Raw genomic sequence first — 14,598 nt, forward strand, 5'->3', positions numbered from 1 at the left:
CTGCTCTGATTAATGAGTAATGAGTGGGACATTGTGACACAGTAAGTGTTAGTAAAATAACAAAAATAAATAAATAAAATATTTAGGAAATTTCACACTTCAACAAGATGTTAAGTTAAAGACATTTTAATTTGCTTGTTTCTCTAAACATCTTACAGTTCACACAGTTTATAAGAATAGATTAATTTGGTTAAACAATTTTACTGATTATTTTACTGTGTAAAAATACATTTTCTGCTGTAATAAGGAGAACAGAGATGAATTTATGTTACTGACAGTAACAATCATTAGAATATATTATTTTCAGACTCCAGTAAATAATACAAAACAAAATATAAGAGGCTAAAATGTGGCACTAATGTTTTAAACAACAGTACAGCCTAAAAAAAGAGTTCACCAAACAAAGAAAATATATCTATTTCTTTGGTGAATAATTATTTCCTGTGTGTTTTATACAACAGAAACATTGATAATATTCACAGTCTGTGACCAGATCATGGCTGTCACGTTTCATTACCAAAACATTACCCACATGTGTTTATTTGAACCTGAACATCCAGATGTGTGACTCATGCCGTCTAGAACAAAGCGGACGATAAAAAGAAAAGAAATAACTTATCATAGAACATAAATTATCATTTCCAAATATTTACACATGGTACCTCTGAACATCAGTGCATCACAGACAAAATTATGCATCTCCTCAATGAAAAAGTAAACTGGTGAGAAACCCTGCGCTGTTTTTTTTGTTTTTTTGTCAGATGTACAGATGGTGGTTCAATCTGGAGAAAAAAGGACTTCACGTTCTCTCCAGCACTCGAGGACGTTCCCTGAGTCGTAGGCCATGTCAAGTGCCGAAAATCTGCTTTTTATTCCTGGCAGAGAAGTCACGCGAGACGTCCATCATGGGAAAAATGTTAACCTGAAGTTTATCATTCAGTTAGAAGAAGAATTGGGCCACAAAAGTGTCATTTAATATCACATATATTAAATGATCATATTCATGTTATTTTCATAGCTCATTAAAATTTAGTGTCCCACAGGCCAAACTGTGGGTGGCAAAAGGATCAAAAGTGTTTTACTTTTCCGCTGACAATAATTATATGAGATTAAAAAAAAATCTTAAATGGGGGATACATAATGCCTCTTTTAAAGTAATACTTCAGCATTTTTGCAAATGATTTGCTGTCTTGCTGAGAGCTAAATAAGAAGACTGATATCATTCTTGGGTTTGTATCAAGCAGCAACGTCTAGAGCTAAGAAGTGAAGCCAAAATGCACGTGACAAAAACTGCAATTCCTCTAATGTCCACTTGAGGCTGGCTCCAAAAGTGAGTTAATCCCCATAGAGCCCCATGTTAAAATTTAACAGCAGAAATATAGTTTTGGTCGCTATAGCTAATTTCAACATTCATGAAAACTGCACTTTTTATGTATTAAAGCTTAAAGTTACTGATAATTAAGGGCAGGCCGCTTTAGTGACAGGCTGGCTGCAGATAGTGTCCTCAGGTTGCCAGTCAGATCCACCACTCCTCAAACCGATGTTTTCCATAACAATAGCTTCATCCATTAATGTTATGTCTATGTCTGTGGTTTGTAAGCTCATCTGCTGCTGACTGCAGCTTAAAAGTTTGTGCATAAAAACTTAAGTAGAAAAACTACAACCTTTGATTTTATGCATAACTTTTTTTTTTTACATTTGGACAGAGCCAGGTGAGCTGTTTCCTCCTGTTTCCAGTTTTTATGCTAAGCTTTGCCAACTGGCTTCTGGCCGCAGATTTATTTATAGACCATGGACTTTAATAATAGACGGCAGAACAAAAATGGCGCCTACGCCAAAAAAGGTTTCTAGCTTCCGGGTTTACTTCGCAGCCCACTCGGCTCTGGGAAATATAAAACCACCATGACTCAAAAATCATGACAGAAAGAGTCATAATTGGCCTTGTTTTTAGTCTGAGTCGTCCTGTCAACAGATAAACAGACGTCTCTCACAATGGTGGTTTATGGGGACAACGCTGTCTGGGCTGCAGGGGATTTTTTTTGCTGCAATACCGCAAAGGACCACTGTGAGAAAACTGCTCCAAGGGAGAGCAGCTTTCCTGGGGGCATGAGGCAGACAAGTGAGCGTAACAATCCTCTCATGTAAATCTCAGCAAGAAAGTAAATAATGCCAAATGTTGAACTCTTCTTTAAAACCTTTTGTTGATTTGGTGACACAGATTATATAAAGTTTAACAAGTTTATCTCTCATATATCCATGAATATGCAGTCAACATACTGAAAAAATGAGGTATTAAACATGACCTTGGTAGGTGCATGGTTAGAAAATGCATCACTAAGTTTTTAAGTCTCCATCTTTCCTTGGTTCAGCTGCAGCCTCGTCACCACAGACTGTAATGCTGTTCGATTCCCACAAATCAGACGAGGTCATAGTGAGGTCGGATCCACTACCTGCAGCCACAAGACTCCACCACCATGTCCTCGTACTGTTTGTAGACCACATTGTTTCCTGAGTCGATGTAGAGGATGCTGATGGGGCTGAGTTTGGACGGGGCGCAGCAGCTGGGGGGCATGTTGCTGGGGTTCATCGAATTCATCAGAGTCTGGATGATGGCGTGGTTGGTGGGCTCGAGGTGGGAGCGCAGGGGGAAGTCGCACACCCCCTCGCAGTGGTACGCTTCATAATCCAGCGGGGCGATGATCCAGTCGTCCCAGCCGAGATCTCTGAAGTTGACGTGCAGCGGCTTCTTGCTGCACCTGGATTTGGACTTCTTGCCATGTCTCTTCCCGTGGCGCGTTTTGGACGCAGCCGTCCTCCTCCTCCTGCTGGTTTTGGCACCAGGGCCCCTTTCTTTGACCTTTCTTTCCAGACCCAGCAACGCTCTCCCCTCTCTCCTCTCGCTGAAGAGCGTCTGCCTCTTCTTGGACCTGGTGAACACCACCAAGATGGCCTTCTTCTGCTGAGGCCTGCCGTGCCGGTGCAGGCCCAGGAGGTGCAGGTCCAGCTCCCTCTCCGGGTTGTCCAGCATGCCCCTGAGCTCCAGGCAGAAGTGCTTCCCCTGGCTCTGGTGATGCTGCTCTTTGAATATTTCCCACACGTCCAACACCTCCCACTTGGGCCCCTGGGAATCCTGCAGGTCCAGTGTTTTGGAGTCGAGCAGCTGCTGGTCGTGGCAGGAGAGGAGCTGGATGTCCACGGGCTCTGTTTCCGATATCCTGAAATTCCCAGACGCTTTGGTGTATATTCTGAGCTCGGCTCCCAGCACCTCCGCCTTTTTGGAGAGCGTTGAGACGTCGAACAGATACTGCTGTCTCCTCAGAGGGGAGAGTGGGAGGTCATCTGTGGAAAGCATTAAAACAGCAGGGTCAGATGCATTCTCGCGGGGATGATGTACATACCACACTGTAAAATCTGACAAGCTGATTTTACTTCACAAAATCTTGGAGAAAAGAGTACATGTAAAGAATTTACCTAAGTAACACAGACATATACTTCATATATCATTAATAAACTGACTTAAATATTTGTTCATTTACTTAATAATGTGAAGTTTTCACATAACAATGACAACTTGTCAGAAATGTGAAAATCCAATGATAATTTCTATTTTTACAGTTTCTGGCTGTGATAAATTGTGTCATTTTGGGGGATTTTTTTATTTTGGTGGGCCCAGATTTTGGAAGGCATGTTTTCTTTAAAAATTGAAACAAAAAAGCAAAAAAAAAAAAAAAAAAATTACTGAATTCACACATTTTAGAGAAAAAGAAGATCCCCAATTAAAAAACAAACAAACAAACAAACAAAAAATAACCAAAAATTTTTAAATAAAAATTAGTCACCAAAATTTTTAAATAAAAATATATAAAATATAATTTAAAAGAAAACATGTCAAGGGGTTTGGAGGCCATGTTTTATTTAAATATTTGGGATTTTTCTCCCCCAATGTGCTCAAATCCTAGAAATGCCCACGGTTTTAACAACTTGCCCTTTATTCTTGCAATATGTTTTATTTCATTGTTATTGACATTTTCTCAGATAAAATTGAATATGTGGTAATTTAATGTGTTAATGTTAATGGCTGAGGAGAAATCTGGACTCAGCAGCTGAACCAGTTTGGAACCAGTGACTGAAGGCAATCGGTTACCTAAATTCTACAAAACAGCTGTTTAATTAAGTCAGACTAAGAAAGAACAAGTTAATTTCATTTGTTATTTTTAAGTTGAAACAAATTTTAAGTACAGCTGGATATAAAACATAACTTAAGACTAATAGTTATAAATACTTACCTTTTTCACGAAAAGTTTCCTATGGTTTTTTTTTTTTTTTTTTTGCATTTACTTAACATTTTACAGTGCACAGATGAGGAATCTGACAGGAAAAATCCCACTACTGTCTGCACTGAGTTAATCTGGGAGACAAAGTATGAGTCATGGCTGTTAAATCAGTCCTACCTGCAGGCACACACACATGTACGCGCACATACACACAGTACAGCTCCTCATACCTTCTCCATGATCCACAAAACTTGCAATAGTGTTGGCAGCTTTTGAGGAGCGAAAGAAACTGGCGTTGAGTCCCAGTCTCTCCGCCGTGGAGAAGGTCTTGTAAATAGACAGCATGTAGTCATGAGGCTCCACTGAGTCTTTAGATGTCGCTTTATTGCTTCTGTCGATGGATGGCGGCGCGTAAAACTCCTTAAAAAACTTGGAAACTTCTTGTCCATCAAAAATCCTCGTCACCTTGCTGCTCTTCGGCGCAGCTGGAGGGAAGATGGCAAGAGAGTGAAAACAGGGGATTTCCAAAATAAACACGAGAGCGCCGCAGAGGAAAGCAAAGTGATAGAGATCCATCCTCTGCTCTCGCCCTGGATCAGAGCCGGAGGCTGAGCGGTGGCCGCCGGGGCGGTGGAGGGGACCACGGGCAAAGCCGGAGCTGAACTCTGCATCCACTCTGCAGCAAGTGGCTGCTCCGCAAAGTGCGCACAGCTCCGGAGGACAGGCGGTGCAAAAGTTAGAGAAAAAGGGGGGACGAGAACACGCCCACATTGTACTGTTATCGTTAAGGCTAAATAGAGGGCGCAAATTAAGGCTGTAAAACTAATTGTTCCTCTGTCGGCTGTCACCTCCCTCCTGAGGAGGCAGATGTGCGCTGAAAGGATGATCCTTAGCTTCTGGTGCTTTTACGCATTTTAGTTTCAAACACAAAACCTGCTTGTTCAAAATGGCTCAACATTTGTAGTTTTTTTTTCTTTTCTCAGTTTTATAAGTTTCTCTCTGTTCAAGCAAAACTTTCAATGTTACTGCAGCAGCGCCTCAGTGCGTTTTGGTTTTAGGATTTACCACGGAGTCTCCCGCCCTCTAGTGATGCGCAAACACATCTGCTGCTGCAAAAAAAGAGGAAACGTTCAACCAATCCGCGTCCTTCAGCACCATGGACAGAGTCTGCACAATCAACTGTTATTGATTGATGAATAAAAACACAGATGCAATAAAAATGTTTTCATCAATGAAAAATAGAATTTATTGAAAAGAGAATATAACATCCTTCATCTTGTGACAGATTCAAGTTAAACACCTATTGCACCTGTTTTAAAATAGAAAATCTTTATGGATCTTACACCTGAAGTGTTGTTATAAACATTCACACATAATAAAAAAAAGACCTTAAAAAGAAAACAGAGCAGTAGAAGAGAGTGGGTGCTTTGGATTTAAACTTTGGTTTATGAGTGTTGAGACATTTTAACCACATCCCAATAATTAAAAAAAAAAAAAAAACACACACAAAAGGAAAAAAACAAAAAAGCCATGTGCATGATATAATGAAGGATTACATTTGCTTGTTTGCGTTAAGTTAAAGTGAATATTTGTTGAAGTATCCTTCATAAAACTCTGTGAACTTCAAAGATTTAACATATGGGGACGCCGTCGGAGCAGCAGGCCACAGCGTAGATGACGCTGACCAGACACAGACTGCCGGCGGTGACGGCGGCGCTGGAGCTGAAGATGCTGTCATCTGTGGTGGTCTTTGGGCCGTCTGTGGTCGGGCTCTGGGTGGTTGGGAGGTTTTTGACGGAGAATTTTCGTGACTTGGCGCTCCACTCGTTCAGAGTGAAGACCATGGTCATGTTTGCACCTGCAGGGAGAGGAAGAGTCAGTATTGTGGTGTTTCGTGCTGCATGCTTTTTTCTTAATGTCCCAGCACTTCTGTGACATTTTTCTTTTTATAAATACTGTTTTGGAGATATCCTTAAAGTGAAAGAAGTGAAAGAAACCAGGTGAAAATATAATGTTTTCATGCACCAGTCATTTTTTTTGCTTCCATTACATGTCTTATTTCAAACTGGTGTACAAAAAAATGGTCCAATTTTCACATTGAGGTGTTTATCTTTGTTCAGATGTTTTATTAGATAATACCATAATTGTATATTTCAACATAAAATTGAAAAAAAAATCACTAAATGGGGAAGTTTTATGGTGATATTTATTAATTAATTTTTTTACCTTCGTGTCTTGACTTGCAAGAATACCACAGTTTATAAGTACTGATTGATTTTAAAAAGGGTGACGCAGACGTACCGCTGTCCTGAATGGACAGGTCTGTGAAGTTCGCCCAGCAGGTGCTGAACAGGATGGTGGTGTTTCCTTCCAGTCCGCCCACATCGTTCCCACTGGAGTCCTTCAGGCTGGCTGTTACAGCGAGCGACGTCACTCCCACAGAGACGCAGTTACCCTGCAGACAACAGCACAGATCAGCGTTTACAGACAGAAACTACTCCAACATTAGTATCAAACGTGTTTAATATTACACACACTCGCGTTGCTCTGTGCACAAAACGAGCTTTTCAAAATCAAGCTTGATTCATTTTTATACATTATTATTTGTACAGTGTCAAATACTCACTGTGATTTTCAAAACCAGGCTACACAAATATTTACCTTAATATTTTTATTTTCAATTATTATTCTTATTATTTTTTACCAACGTCAGTCCTAATTTTAAATATCAAAGATTCATTAATTTGCAGAATTTTAACCCTTTAAATGCCAGTTTTTTTCATGATGCCACTATGTTTTTAGATGAAAAAACATAAAAAAATGAATTATTTTTAATGCACTCGATGCAAAGCAGATTTGTTTTGATTATCACAGCCTGGGATCTGTTAATGCTTAGCATGAACATTTATTGTGACAGTACACCCAGTGGAAATGACATGTATTTTCTCCATATGCCACATATGGTAAAAACGACAAATTCTGAGGCAAAAAGCCCAGAATGACACCCAGATATAAAACAATGCATGTTTTTATGCTTTGATGGATGCAGGATCAAAAATTTGCAGTTTGAATGGGATTCAATGGCAGATTATTTTGGACTTAACAGTATGAATTGTAGGAGCTGAGCTGGAAAAGATTAAACAAAAATGCAGAAAAATGGACTCTTAATTTGGAATTTTCATACAGAATATGCTGTTTATATCACCCGCATCAAACTCAGAATATTGTCTTACTAAGAATAATAGAGGATGCGTGCATGCAGCTGTAGCCGCTGCCTCACCTGCTCATCCACAGCCTTGAGACTGGGCTGCTGGTACAGAGGACCCACAAACTCCCCGACGATCGGCTCCTCCATCAGCAGCAGGCTGCTCACGCTGCTCATGTAGCTCACCTTCGGCTCCTCTCTTGTTACTTCTTCTTCGGCCTCCTGAGATTTAAAAGCAAGAAAAGCATGAAACCAGTGAGTCCAAATGTAAAACTGATACATAATCATAAGATTGGTTTCATAAAACCAATTATTAAAAAAAGAGATTAAGCGTCGACGCTCACATCTTTCCAGTCAGGGTCAGACGATGGAGGAGGAGGAGGGATGATGCCCATCGAGGAGACGTTGAAGCCGATGGACTGACTAAGGTTTCCGGAAACTGCTGCTTGTCCCAGATCATCGGCGATGTTCTTCAGCAACTCAAAGTCCTCCTCGTCTGTGAGGACAAAGGGGACAGATTTTACAAAAATCTGAATTTATGGGCAAATGTTCAAATATTAGACATTTAAAGTCAGTTCACTGAAAAATCATGACATTGCACTACACAGTGTTCCCACACATTTTCATGGACAAAATTTCAAGACTTTTCAATGACTTTTCAAGATCCATAATATTTTTTCTTGCCCTGCTAGCCCGTAACTGTATTTTCAGTTACAGGCTAACTGATGCATATCAGAGCTACGTTATGTCAATAAATTTGATGTTATGGCATCCTGTGGAAGGTTATCCAAAACCATAACTGTTTCATTACTGCTTTTTTACTGATTCAATGACTTTTCCAGGCCTGGAAAATGTGATTGTGAAATTCCATGACCTGCTTACAACAAGGTCTGTGGATAATCTTGAGTAATCAGGCCATGATTTCTGGAAAGAGACATTGCTGTTGACTTTTTCAAATGTATTTTTTTGGCACTTTGAGCACAACAAGCCGAGTGCCATTTAAATGAAGAGAAGGCAGATATTTCCACGGCTGATATCTCCAACACTCGACAGCTCACACCAGAACAATCTACAGTGATAAACAGCACTACAGGTACACGAAAACTGTCTCTTTAAATCTCTACAAATTCAATTAAAACGCAACCATCAGCTCAGAAACGAGACCGTCCGACTCACCGTTGGTGGTGTTGGTGGTTTGCTGCACTGGAGGTTTCTTGATCTCTACCTCCACCTTCAGGCCCATGGATCTCTTCCTGCGCCGTGCGCCTCCATCCCCCCGGATGATGTTGGTGATTCGGATCATATTTGCGGGGACTTTCAGGAACGTAGCGAGGTTCTGAATCAGGCTGTCTCCGAAGAACTCGTCCTCAGTCATGGCGGGCAGGTCGAACGCGAGGATGAGAACCGGGGCGGTTCGGACCTCCACCGGCTGAGAGCCTCTCACCAACACCTTCAGCATCTTGTAGTCCTGGTCGAAGAAATTGGTGCCCGCAGTGGCGTTCAGTTTGGGGACGTATTGACCTGAAGGGATAAAGGAAAAACATAAAATATGACTGCTGAATTAATTTGCTAATTTGACACTCCATTTTCTGTTTTACCAAATACTTCTCTTTATGGTTCTTTGTTTGTTATATTTTTCAATTAAATATTAAAACCATAAATTGACAAAACAACTATTCTCAAGTACTCCCTTATCTCACAAATAAATATTAAAGGGAAACTGCAGTAAATGTTTAATGAGCAAGGTGGCAGGAAATAACCTGCAAACTGAAAAAATGAGTCAAAAAATAGGGAAAAAATTGTTACATAAAATTTAATTTTATTGTCTATTTATTTTTGAGTTATTCATAATTTAAATTGTTTTTTTGTGCTGTCAGTTTGTGAGTGCCTTGTTTGAATATGTTGAAAAATACAAAATATTTTTAAAAAGAGGGAAAAATGTCCAGAAAATTATATTTATAATTCTCTTAATTATTTTTAAAATCATGTTATGGGAAGAAAAAAAAAATTATTATCATTTTATATGCAATTTTCTTTACTAGTTTCTAGTTACTTTTTTTGTTCAGTTTCTTCTCATCCTCTTATGTTTTTGAAAGAAATCAAGCCAATTTGCTCAAGTATCAAGGGGTTAAAAAATACTGTAGGCGTTATCTGCTTGTGTAAAGCAGAGTACCTTCATAGGAGGGCTTCATCAGGGTGTAGTCGGTCTTGTCGGCGTTCCAATCAGCGTTTGTTGGAGCAACCAGATTGTTGTCAACGTACACATCGTACCGCTGCGGCTTTGAGTAGAAAACTGACACCACGACGCTCTGCACACATTAAAAAACAAAAACTGAAAAACTCCCAATAACTGAAGATACATATGTTTAAGTCAAGGAGTCACATCTAAGTGAAAAACATTTTTGGAATTAAACAGAAAATGTGAAATGAAGCTGTTAATGTTGCAGATTATCATGTTTAGTGTTCTCCGTGATGTGCACCCACCTCAGACGGATCAGAGTTGAGCATCATGAGGCGAAGTTTCTGCGGGCTGACGCTCGTGAAGTACACATCAAAGTAGTGACCGGTGGCCACGATGCTGTGGAAGAGCGACACTCTCTTCTGGCAGGTGTAGCCCGCACACCAGCCGTGATCCTGAGGACCTGCACGCAGAGACGCACAGCTGGATTAAAGCGTGTTACGCAGCAATGGAATCAGAGCCGTTTTCTCTCCGTTCAGCTTAAAGCGAAACTGGCTGAACTGAGGTGTATTTACTCAAAGATTGTGGGTCAAGTGCGCTGGTCAGTTTCTAAACAGCATACACTAAAATAATGTTGAGTTGCTGGTAATATTACGTTTGACTGTTCTCACATGTTATTTAAGGAATATCAGCTCCTGCTATAACGCAGAAGATTTAGAAATGTACAGGCTCGACTGCAGAGGTTGGGAGATTTTATTCATTTTTATTCATCAGTCTGTTGATCTATTAAATCTTTTGAGCAGCCTGGGTTGAATAATGAATGTAAATTTTAATGAGTAATATGTTGCACTGCATACACTTTTTGTAAATTTTGTTGTGATTTGTAGCATTTATTTTATGATTTTGTTGTTTTAATATTTTTTGTATTTATGTGAAACTTGATGTCCTAGGATGCGAGACAAATTTCATATTTGTTTTTCTTCTGGAAATAAATCCATTCTCTCTTTTTTTGTATTGATTGATTTTCTGGGTTTTAGTTACGTCAGAACAGTAGGAATCGTCTCACCGTTGATCAGATCCACAAAGCCGTCTCCGAGCACAGCAACCGGGGACAGACGTCTGGTCTCTGTGTCCGCGTCGAGACTCTCGATCACCAGCATCCTGTAGTTCAACCCGAAACACTTGTAGCTCTGCCAGGAACTCATGTACGTGCAGTCCTTTCTGATCACACCTGAGGACAAAAGAAGCAACGCGGCATTTTGGAAAATGTGTTTATTTTCTGATACAGACGCAGAGGTTTAATGTTTCTTCTTCTACTGTCTCTGATATTTAGCAACAAAACTTTAGACTCTGCAGGGACTCCAAACACAAAATTAAACCAATAAACTTTACTCCATAATCTGATTTTCATTCTTAGTGACATTTTCTCCTCTACTTACCTTTGTGCGGAGCGACCTGGTTCACGGGGATGCGGCTGCCGTTGAGGAAAGTGAGCATGACTTTCGGGATGCGGTAGTCGCCCAGCCCCCTCCTGGAATCACCATCCCACTCAAACTCAGACTGGGGCACCACAGTTCCCACTGAACCCAGCATCGAACCATCCTGATCTCTCAGCATGGTTTTCTTCTTTCCGTCGCAGTCCATGTCCACACAGTCGGATGGGTTCACTTTGCTGAACAACAAAAGACATTAATTTTGATGTTATACTGATTTTTAAAAGTTCATATATTCATGTAAAAAAATCTCACATTTTTGCTTTTTTGAAATGTTTATCATTATCTTTTGCTTTTGTTTGTTCTTTTTTGCCGATACTTCTTTTACAACAAACCCTTTGCTGCTGGAACAATGCAAATATCCTGTCCTTTGGGAAGATGGGATGGGATTTTCTTTTCTTAAATTTGGCTTGGTTTAGCTGCCTAGTGCAAACCTAACTCAGAGGAGTATCCAGGTGTATAATTTGTTTCTCCATTTTTTTGTACAATGACTGACCTGACATCAGGCCTGTGGATGAAGACTCTGTCGTCCTCTGTGCTGTCGATCATCGTTATGCTGGAAACCTGTATAGGGTGCTGCAGGTCCTCGTTGAGCGGGTTAGTCATGAACATGATGTTCCTCTCGCCGGTGCAGACGTCTTTGAAACTGACAAAAGTCGTGTCTGCAGAGGAAGCAAGAGGAATGAGGAATAAAGAATATGTTTGTCTTCAAATCAATGTGAAGAGTTTTTTTTCACGGCAAACGTTACAACATCACTGCCACGAGTCCAAGCTCAGAGCCTGAACTCACCCCTGACGATCATCAGTCCTTTGATGGCGTTGTAGTTGTTGTTTATGTGATGTGGCTTAGTTGGAGCCTTGTTTTGTTCAGATCCAAAATTCGGCCAACAGATTCCAGATCTGCCGCCTGCACAGAGAAAAAAAGCCACAAAGTCATTTTTCAGTTTCTTATTCTAAAAACTGTTTCTGTATCAAAACAAATCTCTGTCTCCAAATTATCAGAAGGATGTGAGCTGAGAGACTTAAACTTGTTCTTTCAAGGCAAATCCCAAAATTTTCAAGACCTTTTAAAGCCTGTTCAAACCCTTTATACCAGTTTCTCAGTTTAAGAATTTCAAAGTACAGTATTCGTGGTCTTGAGACCAGTTCTTGGACTACTTTTGGGCTGAGCTGCATGTTTTGGGGATATCCGTTTGTACCTTTCGGAGGTCTCGGGGCTCGGTGGCCTTCGGTGATTTCCACATTGAAGTCGTTGCTGGGCAAAGTGGCTGAACAGTCGAAGTTCGGGCTGCTGCCAACAATCAATGAATTCTGGAAAAAGATGAACAAGAAGAATTTGAATTCAGTCAGTAATAAAAAAAATGTCAGTGCTACATAAATAACGTGATAAAAACGATGAGTCACCTGAACATGTGCAGTTTTATCGGCGAACGCGTGGGAGAGAGAAGGAGGAGCGAAGATGAGAGGCATGATGCCCATCCCGTTGTCGACCAGGGTCACGTTGGAAACAATAACATCCATGATGGTCTGTGAGGGTGAGAGGAAGAGGAAGATGAGGATCTGTAGTCATTTCTTGTTAATTATCCAGATAATCTTAATTTTGTGTCTCTTTTTCTTTATTTTCCCCAGAATCCAAAACTCAGTTCGAAGTCAGAGCATTGCCTCGTGGATGGATTAATCACAGAAATGGAAGAAGTTCAGTGTTGAAACCTGGAAGTAGATGCCGTAGTCAAAGCTCCTCCAGACGAAGAAGTCCTGGATGAGGCTGCAGCCGGGCAGACCGTCTCTGTTCAGATAGACTCCGTACAGACCGCCGTGAGCCTCGTTATGGATCCACCTCTCATTCTCGTTAACGTGACCTGCAGACGTCACAGAGGCAAAACATCTTTGAGGACTTCTGTTCTGCCTCTTTCTCCTTAGTGAGCATTCACGATTTTATGTAGAAACCGATGAAATGTAACCTGACGACTAGAAAACACACAAAATGTCACTTGTCACCTGGACATGGTTCTCCATTGATGCGATAAGCGACTCTCTCGTAACCTGCCACGATGTTATGCTGCAGCACAACATTCGTCCCCTCGTTGACCTGAAGAAACAAAAACAAAAAACAGCAAAGATCATAAATTCAGCAGCAGATTTTTTCAGTGTGAGTTGTTGATGTTGTATTTTTAGAGGACGGACCTCGATTGCGGCACTCCAGAGGTAGTTGAAAGGCTCCTCTCTGTCCTGATATGATCCCGGCCACAGTGACATCATCACCAGGTTTCTCCGCAGTTTTATCATGTCGCCCCAAATTCTGATGGCTGCACAAAGGGATACAAACTCAGTACTTTTAAGAGTTTCTCGTTCAGTGCTGGGGAAAGTCACTGACCTCATTTAATTTGAATAGTCTGCTACCATGTCTTAATCACGTTGATAAAAACAGTTTAGTGTTTACCTTCTCCCACGGTGTGGTGCACGACGTTATCATCAACGTTCAGTCCCTCCGTCCCAAAGACTCCGATAGCTGGAGAGAAGCCGTTGTGGAACGCACAGCCCTGAATATATGTGTCTCTACCCTCCTAACCACAGAAAAAAACAACAGTCATTTTTAGAAATTTAATATGCAACATTTTAAAATTATTTTCATATAAAAATATATACTTTTACTTGACTAAAATACTTAAAATTATTTTTTTTTTATAGTTGAACTGCATAATAACTAAAAAATCCATTATTTTTGAGAGCCTTTTTCCCCCCATTTTCATCTATATTGCAATATGCTGGATACTTCTTATAAAACCAATCTGAAAAGAATATCATGCAAACATGTGTTTAATATGTTTAAAATCCTGACTAATCAATTACTTGTCTGTGTGTGTGTGTGTGTGTGTGTGTGTGTGTGTGTGTGTGTGTGTGTGTGTGTTGCTGCACCTCTCCCAGGTTGAGGAAGGCCACAGAGTAACGAGGGTCAGTGCTGTCGATCCAGCCTTCCTGACCGGATTGGAAAAACTCCACGTTCCTGATCTGAGCTTTGCCTTTAGGAATAAAACACCAAACAATGAGGTGCTCGGTGTGTTTGAGTGAGAGTGAAGGCAGAAAACATAATGGAGCAGAATATACAGTATATACATCTATTCACTTCATTTTGTCGGAACAACACAAATTAATATAAATATAATCAGTAAGAGCGTGGATGATGAATGAAAGCTACTACATATTAATGAATTATGGAAAAAAATGGTAGTGCAAGATCCTCATTTTTTGCCGAGTTAAGATGCTAAGATGTTTTAAGGTTGTAAAAGGACCATACCTAACTCAAACCTCCTGAAAATGTAACTGCAGAAGTTCCTAATTTTAATCTTTTTGGAAAACAGCAGTTTTAAACTGGCCTAAGACGTCTGAAACTAATGTTAAATTATCAAGTTGCAGCTGATTAAACCAATACATACAGTCAACATACTG

The 14,598-nt window shown here is 40.3% G+C and overlaps 2 protein-coding genes across 3 annotated transcripts in view; both read right to left on the minus strand.

The window, feature by feature from the left end:
* Positions 1-134: 134 nt before the first annotated feature.
* gdf6b (growth differentiation factor 6b) lies at positions 135-4,960 on the minus strand. The gene is made up of 2 exons (XM_042507180.2): positions 4,505-4,960; positions 135-3,339 (listed from the first exon to the last, which is right to left on the minus strand). The coding sequence occupies exons 1-2, from the start codon at positions 4,848-4,850 to the stop codon at positions 2,447-2,449; spliced, it is 1,239 nt and encodes a 412-aa protein (XP_042363114.1). The 5' UTR covers positions 4,851-4,960; the 3' UTR covers positions 135-2,446.
* Positions 4,961-5,494: 534 nt separating this feature from the next.
* LOC121957558 (fibrocystin-L-like) overlaps positions 5,495-14,598 on the minus strand; it is a 54,294-nt gene continuing 45,190 nt past the window's right edge. For both annotated transcript variants that reach the window (XM_088090305.1, XM_042506188.2), the window contains exons 60-77: positions 14,068-14,171; positions 13,592-13,715; positions 13,336-13,457; positions 13,150-13,240; positions 12,862-13,010; positions 12,556-12,678; positions 12,351-12,462; positions 11,942-12,058; positions 11,648-11,813; positions 11,098-11,330; positions 10,725-10,889; positions 9,964-10,121; positions 9,653-9,788; positions 8,656-9,000; positions 7,824-7,975; positions 7,555-7,701; positions 6,576-6,729; positions 5,495-6,132 (exon numbers count right to left, since the gene is read on the minus strand). In XM_088090305.1, coding sequence (XP_087946431.1) covers positions 5,906-6,132; positions 6,576-6,729; positions 7,555-7,701; positions 7,824-7,975; positions 8,656-9,000; positions 9,653-9,788; positions 9,964-10,121; positions 10,725-10,889; positions 11,098-11,330; positions 11,648-11,813; positions 11,942-12,058; positions 12,351-12,462; positions 12,556-12,678; positions 12,862-13,010; positions 13,150-13,240; positions 13,336-13,457; positions 13,592-13,715; positions 14,068-14,171 — 2,825 coding nt within the window. In that variant the 3' untranslated portion in view covers positions 5,495-5,905. The remainder of the gene's footprint in view (positions 6,133-6,575; positions 6,730-7,554; positions 7,702-7,823; positions 7,976-8,655; positions 9,001-9,652; positions 9,789-9,963; positions 10,122-10,724; positions 10,890-11,097; positions 11,331-11,647; positions 11,814-11,941; positions 12,059-12,350; positions 12,463-12,555; positions 12,679-12,861; positions 13,011-13,149; positions 13,241-13,335; positions 13,458-13,591; positions 13,716-14,067; positions 14,172-14,598) is intronic.

This window comes from Plectropomus leopardus, chromosome 17 (assembly GCF_026936395.1).
Source record: "Plectropomus leopardus strain MGB_pleo_1.0 chromosome 17, ASM2693639v1, whole genome shotgun sequence".
NCBI classification, from domain to species: Eukaryota; Metazoa; Chordata; class Actinopteri; order Perciformes; family Serranidae; genus Plectropomus; species Plectropomus leopardus.

What these genes read in the sequence shown, in the direction of transcription:
- gdf6b (XM_042507180.2), bottom strand. Translation starts at nt 4,850, where the DNA reads ATGGATCTCTATCACTTTGCTTTCCTCTGCGGCGCTCTCGTGTTTATT. An exon ending in TTTTGTGGATCATGGAGAAG is followed by an intron (nt 3,340 to 4,504) that starts GTATGAGGAGCT and finishes TGCTTTCCACAG; the next exon opens with ATGACCTCCCACTCTCCCCT.